This window comes from Nomascus leucogenys, chromosome 6, assembly GCF_006542625.1.
Source record: "Nomascus leucogenys isolate Asia chromosome 6, Asia_NLE_v1, whole genome shotgun sequence".
NCBI classification, from domain to species: domain Eukaryota; kingdom Metazoa; phylum Chordata; class Mammalia; order Primates; family Hylobatidae; genus Nomascus; species Nomascus leucogenys.
The window spans coordinates 34,275,740-34,302,410 of NC_044386.1; the positions used below are offsets into that span (position 1 = coordinate 34,275,740).

A 26,671-nucleotide genomic window follows, 5' to 3' on the forward strand; every position below is an offset into this window, starting at 1 on the left:
TGGAGGCGGTACTTCCTCCAGCATTTGCCGCGGATTATTGGCAAGTTCCCCGGCAGTTGTTTGGGTTGTCGCTGTGGCTCGTTCTGCGGTGTGCGTTCAGCTATGGAGCGCTCTGGGCCCAGCGAAGGTGGGTTTCATGAGGCGAGTCCGGGCTGGGTGGGCCGTGTCGGGAGAGCTGGGGCGCCGCACTAACTAGGACGCCTCTCTTTTCTCTTGCTCCAGTGACAGGCTCAGACGCGTCGGGACCGGACCCGCAGCTTGCGGTCACCATGGGCTTCACGGGGTTCGGTGAGTGACTGCCCCAGGCAGAGCCCCTCTTCCTTTTGCAGAGGTTTGAAGAGCCGCAGAGTGGGAGGGGAGATCGAGCTGTCAACTCGGAATTACTGTAGCTCGGGTGCATACCTTGCAGTTTGTCAATATTCTTCTCCCATTTGTCTTCTATTCTGCGTATCCGTTGGAACCAACTCAGGTGACAGTTATGAGAGAACTGGAGAGAGAGGAAGAGAAAGGATTTTTTCTAATTTTAAGTCACCAATAATGCTAAAATGAACATTTTTGTAAATAACAGCATTTGTACGAGGATTTTTAAAAATATGTAATTCTGTGGGGTAGATTTCTAAAAGAGAGCCTAGTTTATTTAGATATATAAATATTAAGAAAACTGAAAAATTGGGTATGTGCCTTTTAAAGCTTCTTGATGCTTATTGCCGTAATACCCATCAAAAAACTTGTTTCAGGTTATACCAAAGTTAACAGAATTAAGAATGCCATTTTTACCATATCCCTACCAACACAGAGTAGGTATTATTATTTAAAAAGAAAGTTATTTAAAAAATGAAAACAAAACTTTACTAGACTGATACATGAAAAATGATTTCTTTTTAGTTTGCATTTTAAAATTACAAATGCTGTTCATCCAAACATTGGGGTTCTAACTTCCCTGAACCTTTTCTCAAGGTCTTCTTGTTCTCTTTTGACCAGCGTGTATTAATTCTATGATAGTAATTAAATAGTAGACTTACACATATTGGCCTTGGGTTGTGTTCACACCTACTAGTTCTGTAGTTTTTCTATTCATTTATTTTTTTTGGAGATGGAGTCTCGCTCAGTCGCCCAGGCTGGGGTGCAGTGACAAGATCTCGGCTCACTGCAAGCTCTGCCTCCTGGATTCATGCCATTCTCCCGCCTCAGCCTCCCGATTAGCTGGGACTACAGGCGCCCGCCACCTCGCCCGGCTAATTTTTTTTGTATTTTTAGTAGAGACGGGGTTTCACCGTCTTAGTCAGGATGATCTCGATCTCCTGACCTCGTGATCCACCCGTCTCGGCCTCCGAAAGTGCTGGGATTACAGGCGTGAGCCACCGCGCCCAGCCTTTTCTATTCTTTTTTTATTTTTTGAGATGGATTCTCGCTCTGTCACCCAGGCTGGAGTGTACTAGTGCGATCTTGGCTCACTGCAGCCTCCTCCTCCCAGGCTTAAGCCATCCTCCCACCTTAGTCTCCTGAGTAGCTGGGACCACAGATGTGTGCCACCACACCTGGCTAATTTTTTATACTTCTGGTAGAGATGAGGTTTCACCATGTTGCCCAGGCTGATCGATCTCCTGAGCTCAAGCAATCTGCCCACCTGAGCCTCTTAAAGTGATTACAGGCATGAGCCACCACCCCCCATCCCCCCCTCCCCCCCCCCCCCGGTATAAATCCTTGATTTTAGTACATCATTCCTTTACTCAGGAGTGAGAAAGGTGTCTGTATGTTTGTGCCAAATAGGGGAAAATTTTAAGAGTTTTGATAAAGTTACTGGGGGAGGAGGAGAATGTTTCCATGCTCATACAGTTCCTTGTTATAGGGCTGAGATTTCTGTTTGCCTCTTAGCTCCTTAAAGTACCTGCATTACTTCTCATGTTGCCCCTTTCGTCTTCAAGCCAACTATAATGCCTCAAATTCTTCTCAAACATTGGATCTCTCTGACTTCTTCTGCCATAGCTGTTCTGCATCTTTGCCTTTAAGGGCCAACTGGGATAGTTTCCCTATTTAAAAGTCCATAACCTTAATTACATTTGCAAAGGGTAACTTTTGGGACATTCTCCATTCTGCCTCCCACATTACTGTTGTTGTTTCATAGGGTAGGGATCTAGAGGAGGATGGGAAAGTTGTCTGGTTAATAGTACTTAGTGAAGGGATTGTCATCAGAAGTTTTCTGTGACTCAAACTCTTTCTTCTGTGATATTTTATGGTTATATTGGAGCCATGCCATAAACTAGACAAAGTAAGTGTTTATTGATCAGTATTGATCACCTAATGTTTGGTCAACTTACTGCAAGATAATCACAGTCTCCCATTTGTTCATGTTTTAGGTAAAAAAGCTCGCACATTTGACTTGGAAGCAATGTTTGAACAAACTCGAAGAACAGCTGTGGAAAGAAGTCGCAAAACACTGGGTAAGAAGTTCAGATATTTGTCCTTTTATTGGTTTAAGTACTATGTATACCTCATGCAAGTATATTAAAAAAGAGAAAAGAATGTTGGCTGGGCGCGGTAATCCCAGCACTTAGGGAGGCCAAGGCGGGTGGATCACCTGAGGTCAGAAGTTTGAGACCAGCCTGGCCAACATGGTGAAACCCCATCTCAACTAAAAATACAGTAATTAGCTGAGCATGGTGCAGGGGCCTGTAATCCCAGCTATTCGTGAGGCTGAGGCAGTCGCTTTGCTTGAAGTCGGGAGGTGGAGGTTGCAGTGAGCTGAGATCCTGCCATTGCACTCCAGCGTGGGGGACAAGAGTGAAATTCCATCTAAGAGAACAAAGAAAAAAAAGAATGTTGTTATGCTACTTGTCACTGTTGGGTTCTTTTTTTTTTTTTTGAGATGGAGCCTCGCCTTGTTGCCCAGGCTGAAGTGCAATGGCACGATCTTGGCTCACTGCAGTCTCTACCTCCCCAGTTCAAGCGATTCTCCTGCCTCTGCCTCCCGAGTAGCTGGGACTTCAGGCACATGCCACCATGCCCGGCTAATTTTTTGTATTTTTAGTAGAGACAGGATTTCACTGTGTTGGCCAGGCTGGTTTCGAACTCCTGACTTTGTGATCTGCCTACCTTGGCCTCCCAAAGTGCTGGGATTACAGATGTGAGCCACCACGCCCCGCTTTTTGTTTGTTTGTTTTTTTTTTTTTTTTTTTGAGATGGAGTCTCGCTCTATCACTGGGCTGGAGTGCAGGGGTGTGATCTTAGCTCACTGCAACTTCCATCTCTCCGGTTCAAGCAATTTTCCTGCCTCAGTCCCCCAAGTAGCTGGGACTACAGGTGTGCGCCACCACGCCCAGCTAATTTTTGTATTTTTAGTAGAGATGGGGTTTCACCATGTTGGCCAGGATGGTCTTGATCTCTTGACCTTGTGATCTGCCTGCCTCCTAAAGTGCTGGGATTACAGGTGTGAGCCACCGCACCTGACCCAAGTTATCATTTTAAAACCAACAGTGGGCCAGGTGTAGTGGCTCACGCCTGTAATCCCAGCACTTTGGGAGGCTGAGGTGGGCAAATCACCTAAGGTCAGGAGTTCGAGACCAGCCTGGCCGACATGGTGAAACCCCGTCTTGACTGAAAATAGAAAAACTATCCGGGTGTGGTGGTGGGCGCCTGTAATCCCATCTGCTAGTGAGGCTGAGGCAGGAGAATCGCTTGAACCTGGGAGGCGGAGGTTGTGGTGAGCTGAGATCGCACCATTGCACTCCAGCCTGGGCGACGAGCAAAACTCCATCTCAAAATAAAATAAAATAAAATAACATGGGCGACAAGAGCAAAACTCCATCTCAAAATAAAATAAAATATATAAAATAAAATATAAAATATAAAACAAAATAACTAAAATAAAAAATAAAATGTTGTACAGCAGCAATATCCAGTATTTGGCAGTGTGCCTGACAAAAAATATTTTCAGTCTTTGGAAGAAAACTTTTTTGTGGAGAAAAGAAAGCTATCTACATGTACTATTTTTTGAAAAAACCCTTCATTATTTGTTTTATTTGAGATGGAGTCCTGCTCTGTCGCCCAGGCTGGAGTTTAATGGCGCGATCTCATTTCACTGCGACCTCTGCCTCTTGGGTTCAAGTGATTCTCTTGCCTCAGCTTCCTGAGTAGCTGGGATTACAGGTGACCACCACCACGCCTGGCTAATTTTTTTGTATTTTTAGTGGAGACGGGGTTTCGCCACGTTGGCCAGGCTGGTCTCGAACTTGTGACCTCAGGTGATCCGCCCGCCTCGGCCTCCCAAAGTGCTTGGATTACAGGTGTGAACCACCGTGCCAGGCCAAAACCCATCATTATTATTATTATTGTTATTATTGTTATTTTTTTGAGATGGCGTCTCGCTGTGTCGCCCTGGCTGGAGTGCATTGATGCGATCTTGGCTCACTGCAAGCTCCGCCTCCCGGGTTCACGCCATTCTCCCCCCTCAGCCTCTGGAGTAGCTGGGACTACAGGTGCCCGCCAACACGCCTGGCTAATTTTGTTTTTGTATTTTTAGTAGAGATGGGGTTTCACCGTGTTAGCCAGGATGGTCTCAATCTCCTGACCTCGTGATCCACCCGCCTTGGCCTCCCAAAGTGCTGGGATTACAGGTTTGAGCCACTGCGCCCAGCAAAACCCTTAATTATTATGTGAAATTTCAAATGCGGAAGTATAGTCATGAACTACCATGTACCATCAATCAGATTTAACTACTGTAACAGTTCATGGCTAGTGTTACTTCTGTTTCCCCTTTCAGATGATTTCGAAGCAAATCTTGGGCATCATTTTACTCATAAATATTTTTGTATGTATTTTAAAACGATAAGGATTGTTTTAAAAAAAGCTTAACCAAGATACCTGTAAGAGATAGGAAAAACCAAGCTGTTTCCTATCCTCTCACACTCCTCTCAGTACTTCCCCCCCTTTTTTTTTTTTTATTTGAGACAGGGTCTCACTGCTGTTGCTTAGACAGATGTGCAGTGGCATGACCTTGGCTCACTGCAGACTCCACTTCCCAGGCTCAGGTAATCCTGCCACCTCAGCCTCCCAAATAGTTGGGACTATAGGTTGGTGCTACCACACCCCACTAATTTTTTTATTTTTAGTTGAGATAGATTTCACCATGTTGGCCGGGCGTGGTGGCTCACGCCTGTAATCCCAGCACTTTGGGAGGGCAGATCACGAGGTCAGGAGATCGAGACCATCCTGGCTAACATGGTGAAACCCCGTCTCTACTAAAAATGCAAAAAATTAGCTGGGCGGGCGCCTGTAGTCCCAGCTACTTGGGAGACTGAGGCAGGAGAATGGCGTGAACCCCGGAGGCAGAGCTTACAGTGAGCCGAGATCACGCCACTGCACTCCAGCCTGGGCAACAGAGTGTGACTCTGTCTCAAAAAAAAAAAAAAAAAGAGATTTCACCATGTTGTCCAGGCCAGTCTTGAATTCCTGGGCTCAAGTGATCCACCTGTCTTGGCCTCCCAAAGTGCTAGGATTACAGGTGTGAACCAGTACTTTATTTCTGACACCAGATATATAGGAGTTTTCCCCCACACATCAACCAGTTCTCCCCAACTGGGTATCCGGTAACTCACTTTAATTCTGACACTGTCTGCCTGGAGACTACCACAAGACTGCCTTCACTCAGACACTAATCTCAGTTCACAGGTTGTGACCAGTGCTTCTAATCTACTGGCTATAAATCAGGGTTCCCATGATCGCTCTTTTTGGTTCGATAATTAGCTAGGATGGCTCACAGGGAAACACTTTACTTATGTTTAACAGTTTATTATAAAGAATATTATAAATGATACAGATGAACAGCCAGATGAAATAATGCATTGTGCAAGGTGGGAGAGGTGCAGAGCTTCTGTGCCGTCTCTGGGTGCACCAACTCCCCAGCATCCCGCTGTGTTCAGCTACCCTGAAGCTAATCACATCTAGTGGTTCAGGAGTGTCTAGGCTGGGTGCAGTGGCTCACACCTATAATCCGAGCACTTTGGGGGACCAAGGTAAGAGGATCACTTGAGCCCAGGAGTTTGAGACAAACCTGGGCTAACACAGTGAGATCCCGTTCAAAAAATCTTAGAAAAATTAGCTGGGCATGGTGGCGCACACTTGTAGTCTCAACTACTTGGGAGGCTGAGGTGAGAGGGTCACTTGAGCCCAGAGGTTGAGGCTGCAGTGAGCTATGATCATGCCACTGCATCACAGCCTGAGTAAAAAAACCAGAGCCTGTCTCAAAAGAAAAAAAAAATTTGTATAGATCTTAATTTGCAGCTTCCCCAGAGATTGGTGGGTGGGGATGAAAGTTCCAATTATCTAACCTGTTGGTTTTTTTAGTGAGCAGCAGTCCCATCCTGAGGCCTAGGGGTCCCACACTAAGTCACTTCAATAGCATAAACTTAGGTGGGATCCAAAGGGGCTTCTAATGAATAACAAAAGACAGCTCCTATCACTCAGGAAATTCCAAGGGTTTCAGAAGCTCTGGTAGGAACCTGGAACAAAGACCAAATATTTATATATTTTTTTGAGACAGAGTCTTGCTCTGTCACCCAGACTGGAGTGCAGTGGTGCGATCTCGACTCACTGCGAGCTCCGCCTCCCGGATTCATGCCATTCTCCTGCCTCAGCCTCCTGAGTAGTTGAGACTACAGGCACCAGGCACCACGCCTGGCTAATTTTTTTTTTTTTTTTTTGTATTTTTAGTAGACAGGGTTTCACCCTGTTAGCCAGGATGGTCTCGATCTCCTGTCCTCATGATCCGCCCCCCCCTCAGCCTCCCAAAGTGCTGGGATTACAGGAGTGAGCCACTGCACCTGGCCAAATATATTTCATATTATACCACAATATCATCACATTAAAAAACAATTTTAATATCTTCAAGTGATAGACAAAGACATGCTATCTGAGGCATTTACAAATGTTTTAACCAATTTAGTGAATGTTTGTATCGCAGTATAGGTACCTTGTATTTACCATTTTAAGCATATAATACAACATGTTTTGAACAAGGATTGTCTTATTTGGCTGTGTGAGCTTTTTGTTGTTATTTACTTATTTATTTTTTTGAGTTGCCCAGGCTGGAGGGCAATGGTGCAATCTAGGCTCACTGCAACCTCTGCCTCCTGGTTCAAGCAATTCTCCTGCCTCAGCCTCCCCAGTAGCTGGGATTATAGGCATGTGCCACCACCACCTGGCTAATTTTTGTATTTTTAGTAGAGACAGGGTTTCACCATGTTGGCCAGGCTGATCTCTAACTCCTAAAGTCAAGTGATCCGCCTGCCTCAACCTCCCAAAGTGAAGCTTTTTATTTTTAATTTTTTTATTTTCAATTTTTGTGGGTACATAGATGTATGTATTTGTGGGTATGTAAGTTTTATAGCCCCTAGTACTTTGCTTTGTAAAATAGGTTCTCAGTAATATTTTGAGAATATTAAATTGAATTTAGACCTGTAATACTGTCTTGTTAAAAAATGAAATCATGCTGCTTTGGAGAATGTTTTAAAATGGCACAATCTGGGCTGGGCACGGTGGCTCACGCCTGTAATCCCAGCACTTTGGGAGCCCGAGGTGGGTGGGTCACCTGAGATCATGAGTTTGAGATCAGCCTGGCCAACGTGAGGAAACCCTGTCTCTACTAAAGATACAAAAATTAACCGGGTGTGGGTGGTGGGCACCTGTAGTCCCAGTTACTCGGGAGGCTGAGGCAGGAGAATCGCTTGAACCTAGGAGGTGGAGGTTGCAGTGAGCCTAGATCGTGCCATTGCACTCCAGCCTGGGCGACGAGAGCAAAACTCTGTCTAAAAAAAAAAAAAAAGGGCACAATGTGTTGGAAAGAGATTGAGATTTGGAATCGGGGGACCTAGGTTTAAGGCCCAGCCCCACAGTCTACTAGATGAGTAACATTGGATGGATTTTCCAATTCTGATCCTTCATAACCCTGTTGTGTGTGTATCATCTACCTTGGAAGTTTCTTGAAGAGATTAAGATGTTGGGTATAGTAGCTTATAAACAGCAAAGTACTTTATAAATATTATTTTAAATTCTTGTAATTTTTCTTAGTAAAGCATGTATACATTTTACCTAAGAGGAACTTGGGGAGTTATTAAATTTTTAAGTTTTTAAAAAATTATCTCAAGACTATGATCTCCTTTGATTTTTGTGGACAAATTATTGAACTTTCTTGATTTACTATTACATCTTTGGACTGCAATTTCTACCTCTGATCTAAACACTTGAATCTAAATTGATTATCTCTTTGAAAGATCTACTTAGCTTTAGCATGTAAATAGAAAATACCATTGGGATAATTTATGGAAGTAGTATTCATCATTATATGGGAAGTTATTCATAAGAGTTTTTTTTTTTTTTTTTAGTGTTCTTCCAGACTTGGCAATTAGATTCCATTTAGACTGTGGAATTAAAAGTGATTCCGTGTGAGCTGTCCTAGCAAATTATGAAATTGAAGAGAGGGGTTGCGGGAACCCTAGTTTCCTACCATGAGACAGTTTGACTTACTTTTCTTTAAAAGTTGAAAATTCTCATATGGGCATTATTTATCTCATGCTTGGTATTGGAGTCTTTCCCTGGGTATTGATAGTACACTTGAGGAAACTAAAACTTTGACCCTTTTAATAGCAAGTTTGTCTGTATATGGGGGTATGAGCTGTCTTGGTTGCTAAGTGCACTAGTGGAGAGGATGAATTACTATAAAACCCCAATAAAATATGTGCTGTGAAAGGTCTGGAAATGATAATGGTACAAATTTTTTTTTAATTTTTTTTATGTTCTTGAAAGCTATAAGTATGTGTAGGACATATGAAATACAGATTTTTTTTCTTTTTCTTGAGACAGAGTCTCGCTCTGTTGCCCAGGCTAGAGTGCAGTGGCACGATCTCGGCTCACTGCACCCTCCGCCTCCTGGGTCCAAGGAATTCTTTTTCCTCAGCCTCCTGAGTAGCTGGGATTACAGGCGTGCACCACCATGACCGGCTAATTTTTTGTATTTTTAGTAGAAACGGGGTTTCACCATGCTGGCCAGGTCACTCCTGACCTCGTGATCTGCCTGCTGCAGCCTCCCAAAGTGTTGGGATTACAGGCATGAGCCACCGTGCCCAGCCGAAATACAGAATTTTTTTTTTTTTTTTATAAGTGTTATACTAGGCTGGGGACAGTGGCTCATGTCTGTAATCCTAGTACACTTTGTGAGGCTGAGGCAGGTGGATTGCTTGAGGCCAGGAGTTTGAGACCAGTCTGGCCAACATGGTGAAACCCCATCTCTACTAAAAATACAAAAATTAGGTGGGCCTGATGGCTGGCGTCTATAATCCCAGCTGCTCGGGAGGCTTAGGCAGGAGAATTGCTTGAACCTAGGAGGTGAAGGTTGCAGTGAGCTGAGATTGTGCCACTGCACTCACGCCTGGCGACAGAGTGAGACTCCGTCTCAAAACAAAAAGAAAAACTAAGGGAAAAAGAGGGAGGACTGGCATGGTGTGGTGGCCCACATTTGTAAATCTTGAGGCAGGAGGATTGCTTGAGCCCAGGAGTTCAAGACCAGCCTGGGCAACATAGCGAGAACCTGTCTCTATTAAAAAAAAAAATAGAAAGTAAAAAAGAGGGAAATGGCAGCTGAGTAGGCAGCCTCAATATCTTTTCCTGATTAGTAATATAATTGACTGTAAGACCTGAGGGAGAAGATGAGCCTAGAGTACAAATGCTGCTGCCACCCCCCGAGGTCTGGAGGGATTGGCTGAAAAAACAGGGTGAACTAGGAGCTAAGGAGGCCCATTCTTTTTTTTTTTTTTTTTTTTTTCTTGGAGACGGAGTCTCATTCTGTGGCCCAGGCTGGAGTGTGGTGGTACTATCTCGGCTTACTGCAACCTCTGCCTTCCGGGTTCAAGTGATTCTCCTGCCTCAGTGTCCCAAGTAGCTGGGACTACAGGTGCACACTGCCACGCCTGGCTAATATTTTGTATTTTAGTAGAGACAGGGTTTCACCATATTGCCCAGGCTGGTCTCGAACTCCTGAGCTCATGCAAGCCACCTGCCTCGGCTTCTCAAAGTGCAAAGATTACAGGTGTGAACCATCACACCCAGCTTCAGGTCCATTCATTTTTTTTTTTTTTGAGATGGAGTCTTGCTCTGTTGCCCAGGCTGGAATGCAGTGGTGCCATCTCCGCTTACTGCAAACTCCGCCTCCCGGGTTCACGCCATTCTCCTGTCTCAGCCTCCCGAGTAAGCTGGGACTACAGGCGGCTGCCACCACGCCTGGCTAATTTTTTTGTATTTTTAGTAGAGACGGGGTTTCCCTGTGTTCGCCAGGATGGTCTCTATCTCCTGACCTCGTGATCCGCCTGCCTCAGCCTCCCAAAGTGCTGGGATTACAGGCCTGAGCCACCGTGCCTGGCAGGCTCGTTCTTAAATCTGGACACTATGCTTCTTTTTAATTTTTTTCCAGTTTCTAGCATCAGAGTGCAGAATTGTTGACTCTTGACCCGCCTCAGCCCAGAAGACACAAAAAAGTCAACATAATCTAGCACTGTAATATTTGCCTTACCTCTTCCTGGAGGGTTTTGTCTTCCATATTTGACATGAAAGACTATGTAATTCCTTGTTGATGTTTGCTGGGTAACCTTCTTCCTCATCCTCCACTTCCCAGCAACTAAAGACCCTAAAGAATACAACATTCCACTTGATAAGTGTCCTTTGCTGCTGCTCAACTTGGGTTGTATTGTATTTCATTATTAAGTGAAGGAAAAAAATGTTAAAGATTATCTCAGGTTATTGAGGATGGTGGCAATTGAGAACCAAACTATTCATACATAATCCTTTTTCTTCCTAGTTCCCCCACAATTGTAGAGTGAGATTATCAGAGGGAAAAAAGTTAATATTTTAAATATTTTTTTGTCTTTCTAGAGTAAACAACTCTAGAAAATTAATGCAGTAGTTTTTTTTTTAAATATAGTGAAAGCAAGTTTATTAGGAAAGTAAAGGAATAAAAGAATGGCTACTTTATAGACAGAGCAGCCTATAGTATAAATTTTTTTTTTTTTTGGAGACCGAGTCTCTCTCAGTCGCCCAGGCTAGAAGGCAGTGGCACGATCTTGGCTCACTGCAAGCTCTGCCTCCCGGGTTCACGTCATTCTCCTGCCTCAGCCTCCTGAGTAGCTGGGACTACAGGCGCCTGCCACTACGCCTGGCTAATTTTTTTGTATTTTTAGTAGAGACGGGGTTTCACCGTGTTAGCCAGGATGGTCTCGATCTCCTGACCTCGTGATCTGCCCGCCTCGGCCTCCCAAAGTGCTGGGATTACAGGCGTGAGCCACTGCACCTGGCTAGTATAAATTTTATTATGATTTTGATAGCTAGTTTCTGACCAAATTTCTAGTGTGGGAAATTCAGAAAAGAAGTGCTATATATATGTGTGTATATATATACATATATATATATATATTTTTTTTTTTTTTTTTTTTTTTTTGAGATGGTGTTTTGCTCTTGTTGCCCAGGCTGGAGTGCAATGGCGCAATCTCGACTCACCACAACCTCCACCTCTCGGGTTCAAGTGATTCTCCTGCCTTAGCCTCCCGAGTAGCTGGGATTAAAGGCATGCACTACCACGCCTGGCTAATTTTTTATTTTTAGTAGGGATGAGGTTTCTCCATGTTGGTCAGGCTGGTCTTGAACTCCTGACCTCCGGTGATCCGCCCACCCCGGCCTCCCAAAGTGCTGGGATTACAAGCATGAGCCACCGCGCTTGGCCAAGAAGTGCTAAATGTATGTTTTAAAACATTAGGCCGGGCGCGGTGGCTCACGCTTGTAATCCCAGCACTTTGGGAGGCCGAGGCGGGTGGATCACGAGGTCAGGAGATCGAGACCATGGTGAAACCCCGTCTCTACTAAAAATACAAAAAATTAGCCGGGCGTGGTGGCGGGTGCCTGTAGTCCCAGCTACTCGGAGAGGCTGAGGCAGGAGAATGGCGTGAACTCGGCAGGCGGAGCTTGCAGTGAGCCGAGATCGCGCCACTGCATTCCAGCCTGGGTGAGAGAGCGAGACTCCGTCTCAAAAAAAAAAAAAAAAAAAAGATTAGAAAGTTAATTACCTAAAATCTCACTTTTGAATACTTTTTAAAAAATACATCACCATCTACATTATGCTAATTTTGCTTAGCATATCTGTTAATATTTTCCCAGATTTCTGTTTTCTATCACTATTTTTATTGTCTGCGGTTAATATTATATTGCTATGCAGTAAATGCAGTAATTTCTTTTTTTTTTTTTTTTTTTTGACACGGAGTCTCGCTCTGTCACCCAGGCTGGAATGCAGTGGCGCGATCTCGGCTCACTGCAAGCTCCGCCTCCCGGGTTCACGCCATTCTCCTGCCTCAGCCTCTCCGAGTAGCTGGGACTACAGGCGCCCGCCACCACGCCCGGCTAATTATTTTGTATTTTTAGTAGAGACGGGGTTTCACCATGGTCTCGATCTCCTGACCTCGTGATCCGCCCGCCTCGGCCTCCCAAAGTGCTGGGATTATAAGCGTGAAACACCGCACCCGGCGCTATGCAGGAATTTTGTTCAATTCTTTTACTACATTGGCTATTTAGGTTGACAAATTTTTTTTTTCTAATTTTAAAAATTGTTATAAAATACACATAAAATATACCATCTTAATATTTAAGTGCATAGTGTTGTGCAACCATCACCACCATCCATCTCTATAACACTGTTCATCTTGTAAGACTGAAACTCTATACATATTAAACAATTCTTCATTCCCCCTCCTGCTAGCCTCTGGTAACCACCATTCTACTTTCTGTCTGACTTTGACTACTCTAGATTACCTCATGTAAGTGGCATTGTACAATATTTGTCTTTTTGTCTTTCTGTGAGTGGTCTATCTCACTTAGCATAGTGTCCTCAAGGTTTATCCAAGTTGTAGCATATTGCAGAATCTCCTTCCTTTTTGGATGAACAATATTTCATTATGTGGATATACCACATTTTGCTAATGCATTTATCTACAGATGGATACTTTGGTTGCTTCTACATTTTAGCTGTTGTGAATGATGTTCTTATGAACATGGATATACAAGTATCTTTTTTAGATCGTGCTTTCAGTTTCTTTGGATATATACCAGAAGTGGAATTGCTGGATCACATGATAATTCTACATTTAACTTTTTGAGGAACCACCATATTGTTTTCCAGTGGCTGTGGTTGATAATTTTTTGCTGTTACTGCTAACACTCTTAAGTTATATCTTTGTGACTATGTTAATTTTTAGCCTTTCTAATACTAACATATTTTGAATTGTAACCGTTGGAATTTTTTTGTTTATCTTTTTGTAATCTTTTCAGAAGCCAGAGAAAAAGAGGAAGAAATGAACAGAGAGAAAGAATTAAGAAGACAAAATGAAGATATTGAGCCAACATCCTCAAGATCAAATGTGGTCAGAGATTGCTCCAAATCATCTTCCAGGTGCCTGATTTTCAGAAAGACTTCTATTAAACTATCAGTTTCTAGGTGTTTATAGAGTTTTTTTTTTTAATTTTTTTGAGACGGAGTCTTGCTGTATCGCCCACTGCAGTGCAGTAGCGTGATCTTGGCTGACTGTAACCTCCACCTTCTGGGTTCAGACGATTCTCCTGCCTCAGCCTCCCAAGTAGCTGGGATTACAGGCATGTGCCACCACCCCTGGCTAATTTTTGTATTTTTAGTAGAGATGGGGTTTCACCATATTGGCCAGGGTGGTCTCGAACTCCCGACCTCAGGTGATCTGCCTGCCTCGGCCTCCCAAAGTGCTGGGATTATAGGCATGAGCATCCTGAGTAGCTGGGACTACAGACGTGCACTACCACGGCCGGCTAATTCTTGTATTTTTAGTAGAAACAGGGTTTTACCATGTTGGCCAGGCTGGTCTCAAACTCCTGACATGATCTGTCTGCCTCATTCTCCCAAAGTCCTGGGATAACAGGTGTCAGCTACTGGGCCTGGCCTCCAGTTATTACTTTTTTTGAGATGGAATCTTGCTCTCTCGCCCAGGCTGGAGTGCAGTGGCTTGATCTGGGCTCACTGCAACCTCTGCTTCCTGGGTTCAAGTGATTTTCCTGCCTTAGCCTCCCAAGTAGCTGGGATTACAGGTGTGGGCCAGCATGCCCTGCTAATTTTTTTTGTATTTTAGTAGAGATGGGGTTTCACCATGTTGGTCAGGCTGGTCTCCAACTCCTGACCTCGTGATCTGCTCGCCTCGGCCTCCCAAAGTGCTGGGATTACAGGTGTGAGTCACTGCACCCAGCGTTATTATTCTTTTTTTAGTGTCAATGTCATTTGTAGTTCTGCTCTGATTTTTTTTATTTCCTCTAATAATTTTTGGTTTGCTTTATTCTTTGCCTAGTTCCTTGAGGTACATCATTAGGTTGTTTATTTGATGTATTTCTACTTTTTATGTAGGTGTTTATTGTTGTAAATGTCCTTCTTAGTACTGTTTTCTTTGTTTTCCGTAGGTTCTGATATGTTTTGTTTCCATTTTCTTTTGTTTCAAGAAATTAAAAAAAAATTTTTTTTATTGACCCTTTGGTCATTTGGAAGCCTGTTGTTTTATTTTCATGTATTTGTACAATTTCCAAGGTTCCTCTTGTTATTGATTTTTAAATTTTTTTTTGAGACAGGGTTTCACTCTGTCACCCAGGCTGGAGTGCAGTGGCACATTCTTAACTCACTGTGACCTTCGCCTCCCAGACTCAAGTGATCTTCCCACCTCAGCCCCTTAAGTAGCTGGTACTACAGGTGTGTGCCACCATGCCTGGCTAATTTTTGTATTTTTTGTAGAGACAGGCGTTGAAGTGTTGCCCAGGCTAGTCTTGAGCTCCTGAGCTCAAGCAATCCGCTCACCTCTACCTTGAAAAGTGCTGGGATTATAGGCATGAGCCACTGCACCTGGCCTGATTTTGGTTTTATTTTGTTGTGGTTAAAAAAGATACTTGAGGGCTGGGCGAGGTAGCTCATGCCTGTAATCCCAGCACTTTGGGAGGCCGAGCTGGGTGGATCACGAGGTCGGGAGTTCGAGACCAGCCTGGCCAACATAATGAAACGCTGTCTGTACTAAAAATACAAAAATTAGCTGGGCGTGGTGGTTCATGCCTGTAATTCCAGGTACTTGGGAGGCTGAGGCAAGAGAATCACTTGAACCCGGGACGGGGAGTGAGCCAAGATCACGTCCTGGGACTCTAGAGTGAGACTCTGTCTCAAAAAAAAAAAAAAAAAAAAAATCTGTTTTAAACCAGTACAGCTGGAAACTTGTGCGTTAATCATAAGGGGGAAAATTTTGGAGTATGAATAGCTTAATATAAATTTATTTAGTCATTCAACTATTACTTACTGAGCATCTACTGTGGATTACACAGTGTTTTAGGCACTGAGATATAGCAATTAGCAAGTCAGATGAGACCTTTGTTCTTATTGAGCTCACATTGTTGTGGGAGTATTTGAAGGGATGGATAACAGACAACTAAATAACCAAATAAAATAACTTAGCAGGCATGTAATGGAGATACACAAAGGTACTTAAGGTAATGGGAAGTGGTGGTGTGCCTGAAAGTTTAAAGGGAGTGTCCCCTTAGACCTCTTTGAGGAGGAGACATTTGAGGAAACTCCAAAGATGAGAAAGAGGCCGTGTAACAATCTATGGGAAGGGTAAGTCAGCCGACAGAAATAAAAGTGCAAAGACCTTGTTCTGAACCAAACTTAACCTGTTCAATTAGAAAGAAGGCCTTGGAGTGGAGAGTTGAGCTACGCAGTGGCTCAAATGTAGAAACTCAGATCTTTATGGAGGTTTGCTAGTTCATATACCTCTGTTTAAGGGTAACCTGAATGTGAGAATATATTCTTTTCAACGTTTAACCTAGATGAAAACAAAAAGAAAAATCTCATGTTTTTCCTTCAGTAGATATTGAGTGCCTGTTATAGGTGAAGCATTTTTTAGATGCTAGATATATGTTAGATGCTAGAACAAAACAGAAATTTGTGCTTTCCTGGAGCTTGCATACCAGAGATAGTTCATTAGAAGGCAGTGACACTTTTAATCTTATCAAATATTTGAAAGATTAATTGATACAATTAAGAATGCTGAATTCTCAACTCTAGGGGCAGGTGGAGGGGTGGTGGATGGTGAGGGCTATGCTTACAGGTGTTTGCTAGAGACCTTAGTGAGAGTGTATAATAGTCCTCAGGTGTGGTGGATGGGAAACCACTTGGGAATCAGTATGCTATGCTCTAGACTCTCAAGCCTGTCCGACCTGCGTTATATCGTAGTTTTCTTTTAGACTTTTAGCATCCTGAAGCCATGGTTTTCAGTTTCTGTCTCTAGTGATAAGTAGAAAAGAGGGATGAGGAAATGGCTTCACTGGCCCAACCAGAAACAAATTAAGAACCCATGACTGTATTCTCTCCCTTGGACACCCCTGGTTAGAGTATGGTGTTTTTAGAATGCAAGAATGCTACATTCAATGTTTTGGCAATGTGGCAAACTTGGATTAGCCGTGAGAAATAACTTGTATTTCGGAAATTATATTGAAACATTTTGGGAGTAATATTAACTTCCTTACATGACTGGCATTATTTGCTACTGTGGCAATCAGGGATTGGATTCAAATATAGTTAATTGAGGCACTGGCTGGCTATCTCAGTGGCTTTTGTCCATTACTATTTTGTAGTTTTTCTTCTGTATTTTTTTTTTTTTTTTTTTTTTTTTTTTGAGACGGAGTATCGCTCTGTCGCCCAGGCTGGAGTGCAGTGGCTCAATCTCGGCTCACTGCAAGCTCCGCCTCCCGGGTTCACGCCATTCTCCTGCCTCAGCCTCTCCGAGTAGCTGGGACTACAGGCGCCCGCCACCATGCCCGGCTAATTTTTTGTATTTTTTAGTAGAGACGGGGTTTCACCGTGGTCTCGATCTCCTGACCTCGTGATCCGCCCACCTCGGCCTCCCAAAGTGCTGGGATTACAAGCGTGAGCCACTGCACCCGGCCTTTTCTTCTGTATTTCCTTGTTCACCTCTTTAAAAAATTTTTAAATTAAATTTTTATTATATATCTGCATTTTGAGAGAGGGTCTCACTGTTGTTCAGGCTGGAGTACAGTGATGCAGTCATGGCTCACTGTAGCCTTGACCTCCTGGGCTCAAGTGATCCTGCCACCTCAGCCTCCTGAGTAGCTGGTACCACAAGCACATGCCACCACACCTGGCTAATTTTTATTTTTTGTAGAAACGGGGTCTCGCGATGTTTCCCAGGCTAGTCTCAAACTCTTGAGCACAAGCAGTCCACCTGCCTTGGTCCCTGAAAGTGCTGGCATTACAGGTGTGAGCCATTGCACTCAGTCTCACCTGTCTCTTTATGAGTGCTAATGGTCTAATGGCTGTCTAACATATAATTGCTGTGACCCTTTATTTTTCACTTTGCGTAAGACAGTTTTTTTAACTCTTAAGATAAAATATTTGCATTAAACATTTAATGTTTGAACTACAAATTTAAAAAAATTAAAAAATACCCAATTGTTGTTAATGGGAGAGGAAAAGTATCCTGAGAAATGAATACTATTTCCAAAGTGTGCTCTTCATTGCAGCAGAGGCAAAGAGTTTCTGTTTCTGTATTTTCAGGGATACGAGCAGCAGTGAAAGTGAACAGAGTTCTGACTCTTCTGATGATGAGTTAATTGGCCCTCCTTTACCCCCTAAAATGGTAGGAAAACCAGTTAATTTTATGGAGGAAGATATCCTCGGTCCTTTACCTCCACCTCTTAATGAAGAAGAAGAAGAAGCAGAGGAAGAAGAAGAGGAAGAGGAGGAAGAGGAAGTAAGTATTTCAGTGGTAATTTAAGAATTCAGTGGAGTAATATCTTTAAAGTGCTGTAGAGATCAGCTCTGCTAAACTGTTTTTCATGAGTAAGAGCCAATTTAAAAACTGAGGAAAGGCCGGGCATGGTGGCTTACACCTGTAATCCCAGTTACTTGGAAGGCTGAGGCAGGAGAATCGCTTGAACTTGGGAGGGAGAGGCTGCAATGAGCTGAGATTGTGCCACTGCACTCCAGCCCGTAGACAGCCAGACTCCGTCTCCAAAAAACAAAGAAAAAAAAACAAACAAAAAACCAAACCAAGGAAAAAGGCCAGGTACAGTGGCTCACACCTGTAATCCCAGCACTTTGGGAGGCCGAGGTGGACGGATCGCTTGAGCTTAGGAATTGAAAACCAGCTTGGGCAACATGGCAAAACTCTGTTTCTACAAAAATGCAAAAACTGGACGGGTGTTATGGTGCACACCTGTGGTCCCAGCTACTCAGGAGGCTGAGGTGGGAGGATAATTTGGGCCCAGGAGGCAGAGGTTGCAGTGAGGTTGACGGATGGCACTCCAGCCTGGGTGACAGAGTGAGACCCTGTCTCAAACCGCCCCCCCAACCCCACAAAAAACCTGAGGAAAATGACTGTGGAGTTTATTACCGACAGCCTGTATTGAAAGAACTTCAGGAGGAAGAAAACTAAAAAATAATAAATGGAGAGCAGAAAGTAATGTATTAAAAAGAAATCAGTGGATAAAACATTTTGTTAAATCTATGTATGCGGCTGGGTGTAATCCCAGCACTTTGGGAGGCCGAGGCAGGAGAATCGCTTGAACCTGAGAGGGGGCGGTTGCAGTGAGCTGAGATCACTCCATTGCACGCCAGCCTGGGCAACAAAAGCAAAACTCCGTTTCAAAAAAAAAAAAAAAAATCTATGTGTGCATTGTCTGCAAATGATGATGGGTAAATTTGGGAGGATTTAAAAGCAAACTGGATCTAAAATTATTGTCAACAATGAAGTAGAAGATGGGAGAGTGAAATCAGAGTTCATTGATTTGTAGATATTATTTTGGAGGAGGCCAGAGATACCGGTTAACCTTAGATTAGTTTAAGCAAAGTATATAAGTTGACAATTTTAAGAGTAATTGCCCGGCAGGGCGTAGTGGCTCACATCTGTAATCCCAGCACTTTGGGAGGCCGATGTGGGCGGATCACGAGGTGAAGAGATTGAGACCATCCTGGCCAACATGGTGAAACCCCGTCTGTACTAAAAATACAAAAATTAGCCAGGCGTGGTCGTGGCGTGCGCCTGTAGTCGCAGCTACTCGGGAGGCTGAAGCAGGAGAATCACCTGAACCCGGGAGACGGAGGTTGCAGTGAGCCGAGATTGTGCCACTGCTCTCCAGCCTGGGTGACAGATTCGGTCTCAAAAAAAAAAAAAAGGTGTAATCTCCAAAATACTAAAAGGAAAGAATGCTAAAGGAAATGGTCTACATTTGTATTTGACACTTGGGGTAGATTTTTTTTTTTTTTTTTTTTTTTTAAACAGAGTCTCACTCTGTCGCCCAGGCTGGAATGCAGTGGCGCCATCTCCGTTCACCGCAAGCTCCGCCTCCTGGTTCACGCCATTCTTCTGCCCCAGCCTCCCAAGTAGCTGGGACTACAGGCACCTGCCACAACACCCAGCTAATTTTTTGTATTTTTAGTAGAGACGAGGTTTGACCGTGTTAGCCAGGATGGTCTCGATCTCCTGACCTCGTGATCCACCCGCTTCGGCCTCCCAAAGTGCTGGGACAGGCGTGAGGCACTGCGCCTGGCCGCACTTGGGGTAGATAATTTTTTAATATCTCCCTTCTTTATGTGATGAATTATTTTTAGTAATAATTATGAAATGAAATGAAAAGTAATCAGAAAAGCGACAGCTTTTGTAAATCTGTCAGTGACTGTCAAAATCAGTATTCTTTGCGTATTCCTCCTCAGTACATAGTATAGCAAATTTGTCAATTTGTGTCTGTCTGTAGTTGATCAAATAAAGCTTCTAATTTCAATTTGGTACATTTTTCTTTCACATGAAAGCAGATCTATAGTATATATACACACACATGCACATGCATTCATGTGTGTGCATATGTAAAATTAAGAAAACAAGAATAAAATAAGAATAAATTTGGCAGTTTCATTAACATTTTTGTTTTACAGTAAGTTCCAGAAATTGCAATGTTGATTGTATATTTTTTCTTTTATCAATTCTAGTGGCTTTTAAATATCTCTGTAGGTTGAAATATTTTGGCTGGGCACTGTGGCTCACGCCTGTAATCCCAGTACTTTGGGAGGCTGAGGAGTGCTGATCACTTGAGGTCAGGAGTTTAAGACTAGCCTGGCCAACATGGTGAAACCTTGACTCTACTAAGAAAATACAAAAATAGGCTGGGGGTAGTGGCTCACACCTGTAATCCCAGCACTTTGGGAGGCCGAGATGGGCGGATCATGAGGTCAGGAGGTCAAGACCATCCTGGCCAACACAGTGAAACCTCATCTCTACTAAAAATACAAAATACTAGCCGGGCGTGGTGGCGGGTGCCTGTAGTCCCAGCTACTCGGGGTGCTGAGGCAGGAGAATGGCGTGAACCTGGGAGGTGGAGCTTGCAGTGAGCCGAGATGGCGCCACTGCACTCCAGTCTGGGTGACAGAGCGAGACTCTGTCTCACAAAAAAAAAAAAAAAAAAAGAAAATACAAAAATTAGCCAGGCATGGTGACAGGAGGCTGAGGCAGGGGAATTGCTTGAACCTGCAAGGCCGACTCTGCAGTGAGCTGAGATTGCACCACTGCACTCTAGCCTGGCAACAGAGCAAGACTCTGTCTCAAAAAAAAAAAATTTTTTTTCGCGAAAGTGTTTTTACAGAAAATTCATTTTATATTTGGTAAAAACTTCTAAATTTTTTTTCTCTAAAAATCAGAGAAAATGGCTAAATGATGTCAAACATTGCCATTAAATGATCCATTGCTTTCGAATGCTTTTGGTGAAAACAGTTGAGGTATTCAAACATTTACCCTTTTAAATTCTTTTGCCAACCATGTCTTTTGTTTTTTCTTCTGGCATTCATAGAAAACAGAATTGGATTTGCTTAGCATTTTGTTTCTTTGTCTTTATAATCTTTGTTTATTTTGAATCTAGTATTTAAATGCAGAAACATAGTACAACAGGGATTGGAGATATGAAATTACCCTTGAAATGAGCTTGAATGATTCTGAACCATGAAAAACAGTATGTAGAGACCCGAGTAGGTGCGTGTGTTTGTGCATGTGTGTGGTGCAGAAAACTGAGAGTTCTCCAAATTAACTTCGTGTAGAATACAGTGGTTATTTATTTTTATTATTTATTTATGTATTTATTTATTTTTGAGATGGAGTCTCACTCTGTTGCCCAGGCTGGAGTGCAGTGGCGTGATCTCAGCTCACTGTAACCTCTGTCTCCCGGGTTCAAGTGATTCTCTTGCCTCAGCTTCCTGAGTAGCTGGGATTACAGGCATCTGCCACCACGCCTGGCTAATTTTTTATATTTTTAATAGTGATGGGGTTTCACCATGTTGACCCAGCTGGTCTTGCATTCCTAACGTCAGGTGATCCACCTGCCTCCGCCTCCTAAAGTGCTGGGATTACAGGTGTGAGCCACTTCACCTGGCCAGAATACAGTGTTTATTAAAAGATAAGTAATACAAATATGTTAATTGAAGTTCACATATATGTTATTAAAACTCAATAGGAACCATAGGAAAAAGAACATTAAGTAGTGTCTAAACTAACATTGTTTATAATTGCCATCACAAGGTGATAATAAAAAGCAGGCTTATCTTTGCTTGATTTTATCATTGTTTTTAAGTTCTCTACAGAAAAGTGTACTCTCTTATTGTCTACGTTACTTCCACTGTAATTCTCTTGATATGCCATTGAAGAAAATTCACTCATTGCAATAAAGGACAGGGAAGGAGAAAAAAGAAGTAGAGGAAGATAATCTTGGTAAATAGAGATTATGAAATAAGATGGTAGGCATGAATATAAATATATCAGTATTAACAATAGATGTAAATGGACTAAACTTGCCACTTAAAATACAAAAATTCTAAGATTGGGTTAAAAAATTTAGGTATACATGCATGTTATACCTAAAATATACAGAAAGGTTGGATGTCAAGCAGTAGAATATAGCAGGAAAATAACCAAAAGATAGCTGACAAATGTTATAAAATTGGTATTCAGATCTTTAAGTCACAATACCAATTAATGAGAAAAGTGACATTACTTAATGGTAAAAGGAACAGTTGATTTTGCAGGAAAATTTGGCAGTCCTTAACCTCTATGCATTTAACAGTATATTCAAAGTGTATAAAGCAAAAATTGACAAAATTACAAGGAGAAAAGGACAATATACAGTCATAATGAGAGATTCAGAGATTGTTAAGACAGTAAGGAGACAGATTTGGAGACTACAAATGAACAAAGTTTAACGTATTAAATGTATATTGGAGCCCTCGTTCAACATTTTAAGCATAAATGGACAGTGAAAAACAAACATATCTAATTCTTAGAGTGCTATGGAAACATTAACTACTATGGAAACATGAGGAAGATGTGCTTAATTATTTTTGATAGTTCACTGAGTAGGTAATATTTAGATTTAGCTATGGATGTGACAGTGGGTTTTGTAATGGACTGAATGTGTCTCTCTAAAATTCATATGTTGAAGCCCTAACCCCCAGTGTGGCTGTGTTTGGAGATGGGGCCTCTAAGGAAATAATTGAGGTTAAATGAAGCCATAAGGCCCTGATCTGATAGAATTAGTGTCTTTATAAAAAGAGTCACCAGAAAGTGTGCACTAACTTCTCCTCTCCCACGGGAAAGGAGGGATGGCTTTTTGAGGACATAGCAGAAAGTGGTCGTCTACAAGCCAGGAAGAGAGGTCTCACCAGAAACCACATTTGTCCATACTTTGATTATGGACCTCTAGCCTCCAGACCTGTCAGCAAATACATTACTATTGTTTTAAGTCACCCAGTTTGTGGTATTTTGTTTATGGTTGTGTGAGCTAATACAGGTTTGCAAGGCTGACTAATGGCTGATAAACAGAAGGGAAGAAATCTTGAAGCATATTGCAAGCTAGAAAAAAATTGCTATAGTGAAGGCCTAAATGTATATAAGTACAGCTATGGTCGTGAAATTGTACCTGATTAGTGTATGGCTGAGTTTTCTTACTAGGAGAAAGTAGAAAGATGAGAAGGATGAGATCAAATCCAGAAAGTATGAATAAATACTTTCTGGAGGATGTGTAATTCGAGTAAGCTTTGTAGAGGATTACAGTTTTTGTTTTTTTTTTTTTTGAGACAGGGTCTCTCTGTCACCCAGGCCGGAGTACAGTGGTGCAACCAAAGCTCACTACAGCCTTGACCTCCTGGGCTTAAGCGATCCTCCCACCTCAGCCTCCCAAGTAGCTGGGATTACAGGCACGTGCCTCTACACCTAGCTATTTTTTTTTTTTTTTTTTTTTTTTTTAGTAGAGATGAGGTCTTACTACGTTGCCCAGGCTTGTCTCAAACTCCTGGGCTCAAGCAATCCTCCTATCTTGGCCTCCCAGAGTGCTGGGATTACAGGCGTGAGTCACTGCCTGGCCAAAGATTAATTTTTTTTTTTTTTTTAGACGGAGTCTTGCTCTATTGCCCAGGCTGGAGTACAGTGGTGCAATCTCGGCTCACTGCAACTTGCGCCTCCTGGGTTCAAGCGATTCTCCTGCCTCAGCCTCCTGAGTAGCTGGAATTACAGGCACACGCCACTGCACCCAGCTAATTTTTTGTATTTTTAGTAGAGACGGAGTTTCACCATGTTGGCCAGGCTGGTCTTGAGCTCTTGACTCAGGTAATCCACCTGCCTTGGCCTCCCAAAGTGCTAGGATTGCAGGAGTGAGCCACCTCACCCGGGCCAAATTTTTTATTTTTAAAATTTTTGTAGAAGTGGCGTCTCACCATCTTGCCCATGCTGGTCTCACCTGGGCTCAAGCCATCCTGCCACCTTGGCTTTCCAAAGTGTTGGTATTACAGACGTGAGTCATTGTGCCTGGCCAAGATTATATTTTTAAAGATTTTTTAAATTGACAGGTTATTTTTAATTGACATAATTGTACATATTTCTGGGGTGGAGTGTGATCCTCCACACCTGTATACAGAGTGTAATGATCAAATCAGGGTGATTAGCATATCCATTGCCTAAAACATTGATCATCTCTTTGTGTTGGCAATATTCAAAATTCTCACTTTTAGCTCTTTGAAAATATAGAGTAAATAATTGTTAACTATAGTTACTTTGCTATAGAACAATAGAACTTATTCTTTCTACCTAGCTGTAATTTTGTATCTGTTAACCAAACTCTCTTTATACCCCTCTTTTTCCTACCCTTTTCACCCTTTCGTTTCTGTTTCTGCTATTCTCTCTACTTTTATGAGATCAGTTTATTTAGCTTCATCTGAATGAGAACATGTGGTATTTATCTTTCTGTGCCTGGCTTATTTCACTGAACACAATGTCCTGTAAACTCATCTTTGTTACTGCGTGTGACATGATTTTATACTTTCTAAATTTAGCCAGATAGTATTTGTGTGTGTGTGTGTGTGTGTGTGTATGTGTGTATTAAATTTTTAAATCCATTCATTTATTGATGGACACGTAGGTTGATTCCATGTCTTGGTCATTGTGAATAGTGCTGCAGTGAGAAGGGGAGTGCAGGTATCAAAATGTGAATTTCCTTTCCTTTGGATATATACTCATTAGTGGGATTGCTGGATTATGACAGTTTTAGTTTCTAAAAAATTGATAAATATATATATTTTTGGGGTATATATGACAATTTGATAAATTCATAAAATGTGTACAGATTAAAACAGGGTAACTGGGATATCCAGGATATCCATCACTTTAAATATTTGTCTCTTCCTTATGCTAGGAACATTCAAATTATTCTCTTCTAGTTGTTTTAAGATATACAATAAGATTATTGTTAACTATGGTCACCCTACTGATGTTTTGAATACTAGGTCTTATTCTCTCTATCTGACTGTATATTGGTACCTGTTAATCAGCCTCTCTTCATCTTTCCCAGCCCCCGAACCTTCCCAGCCTCTAGTAGTCACTAATCTCTCTTCATGAGATCCACTTTTGTAGCTTCTACAGGTAAGAGCATGTAAAATCCATCCTTCCTTCCTTCTTCCTCCTTCCCTCTTTCTCTCCTTCCCTCCTTCCCTCCCTCCCTCCGTTTTTGTTTTGTTTTTTTTTTTGTTTTTTTTTGAGTCAAAGTCTTGCTCTGCCACCCAGCCTGGAGTGCACTGTCACAATCTTGACTCACTCCAACGTCTGCCTCCTGGCCTCAAGCCATTCTCGTGCCTCAGCCTCCTGAGTAGCTGGGATTACAGGTGTGCACTACCACGTCTGGCTAATTTTTTGTATTTTTAGTAGAGATGGGGTTTCGCTGTGTTGGCCAGGCTGGTCTTGAACTCCTGGCCTCAAGTGATCCACCTGCTTCTGCCTCCCAAAGTGCTGGGATTACAGGCATGAGCCATTGTGCCCGGTCCCCAATCCATCTTTCTAACCACTCATGAATTATGTTCATATTTAAACTCCAACAATATTGTAAATTCAACACATCTAAGATAAAACTTAGGCTTTTACTTTGTCACACTTGAACTTTTGCTGTAGCCACTTAGATGGTCTCTTTGCCTCAAGGATCTTCTGTTTTTATCCCCTTTCCCCACTGCAGCAAGATTAAACTATCTGTAACACAAGTCACATTGCAACTGATAGTACTAATTCCCTAAATGAGGGAAAACACCACCACAGCAGGGCAGGACTCCACCTGGCGATTTCTGAATCCGATTTGAGTTTTTGTTGTTCATAATCACTGTGGCATTTTTGACAGTCTATTTAATAGGAAAGCAACCAATTTCACATAGTGGAGTGGCTAGATATTTTAGCAAATATTGTTGAAATTAATGGGGTAATATTTTTAAAAAGAACCTTTAACCTAGTGTTAACTTTTTAAAAAAAATTAATTTTTTTTCTTTTAAAGATGGGGTCTTGTTTCAAACAGGTTGGAGTGCAGTGAATTTTTTTGACTCTCATTCAAGTGGTGTAATCATAGCTCACTGCAGCTTCAACCTCTCTGGCTCAAGTGATCCTCCTGCCTCAGCCTCCTGAGTAGCTAGGACTACAGGTGCATACAACCACATCTGGCTACTTTTTATATTTTTTGTAGAGTGGGGTCTTGCTCTCTTGTCCGTGTGGCCTTGAACTCTTGGCCTCAAGCGATCCTTCCACTTCAGCCTCCCAAAGTGTTGGGTTTACAGATGTGAACCTCTGCACCCAGCTAACCTAGTGTTTCTTAATCTGAATGTAAGAATCAGCTTTGGTGCAATTAAAAAGTATGCATGCTTAGGTCCTGTACTCTGGAGATTGATTCAGTATAACTGTAGTGGAACTTGCCTTAACTCCTGCAATTTGTATTATTTATAACAAAAGACTCCACAGGTAGTTCTAATGGATTTCTTCCCAGTCTAGTTGTGCTGTTTACTTAATCACAGTTGGGGTCATAGGGTAACAGGGTACCTCTGCAGATTATGATCTGTATCATGTCTCATGGATACCTAAGGATATGGGATATTGCTTATAAAATATTTCTTCTTAAAAAAAGGGAATGAATTTATTGCTTTTTTTATGATAGTGAAGCCACTTTAAAGGTTTCATATACCCTTTCATATAGCTCAGAGTTAATATATTTTGATCAGTATTTTATGAAAAAATATTTT

The 26,671-nt window shown here is 42.4% G+C and overlaps 1 protein-coding gene across 2 annotated transcripts in view; it reads left to right on the forward strand.

The window, feature by feature from the left end:
* The window catches only part of WDR70 (WD repeat domain 70), a 381,591-nt gene continuing 354,920 nt past the window's right edge, over positions 1–26,671 (forward strand). Inside the window, exons 1-5 of one of the 2 annotated variants that reach the window (XM_030813996.1) lie at positions 1–127; positions 223–288; positions 2,358–2,441; positions 13,357–13,477; positions 17,651–17,846. In XM_030813996.1, coding sequence (XP_030669856.1) covers positions 103–127; positions 223–288; positions 2,358–2,441; positions 13,357–13,477; positions 17,651–17,846 — 492 coding nt within the window. In that variant the 5' untranslated portion in view covers positions 1–102. The remainder of the gene's footprint in view (positions 128–222; positions 289–2,357; positions 2,442–13,356; positions 13,478–17,650; positions 17,847–26,671) is intronic. The other variant, XM_030813997.1, reaches the window with a different exon arrangement.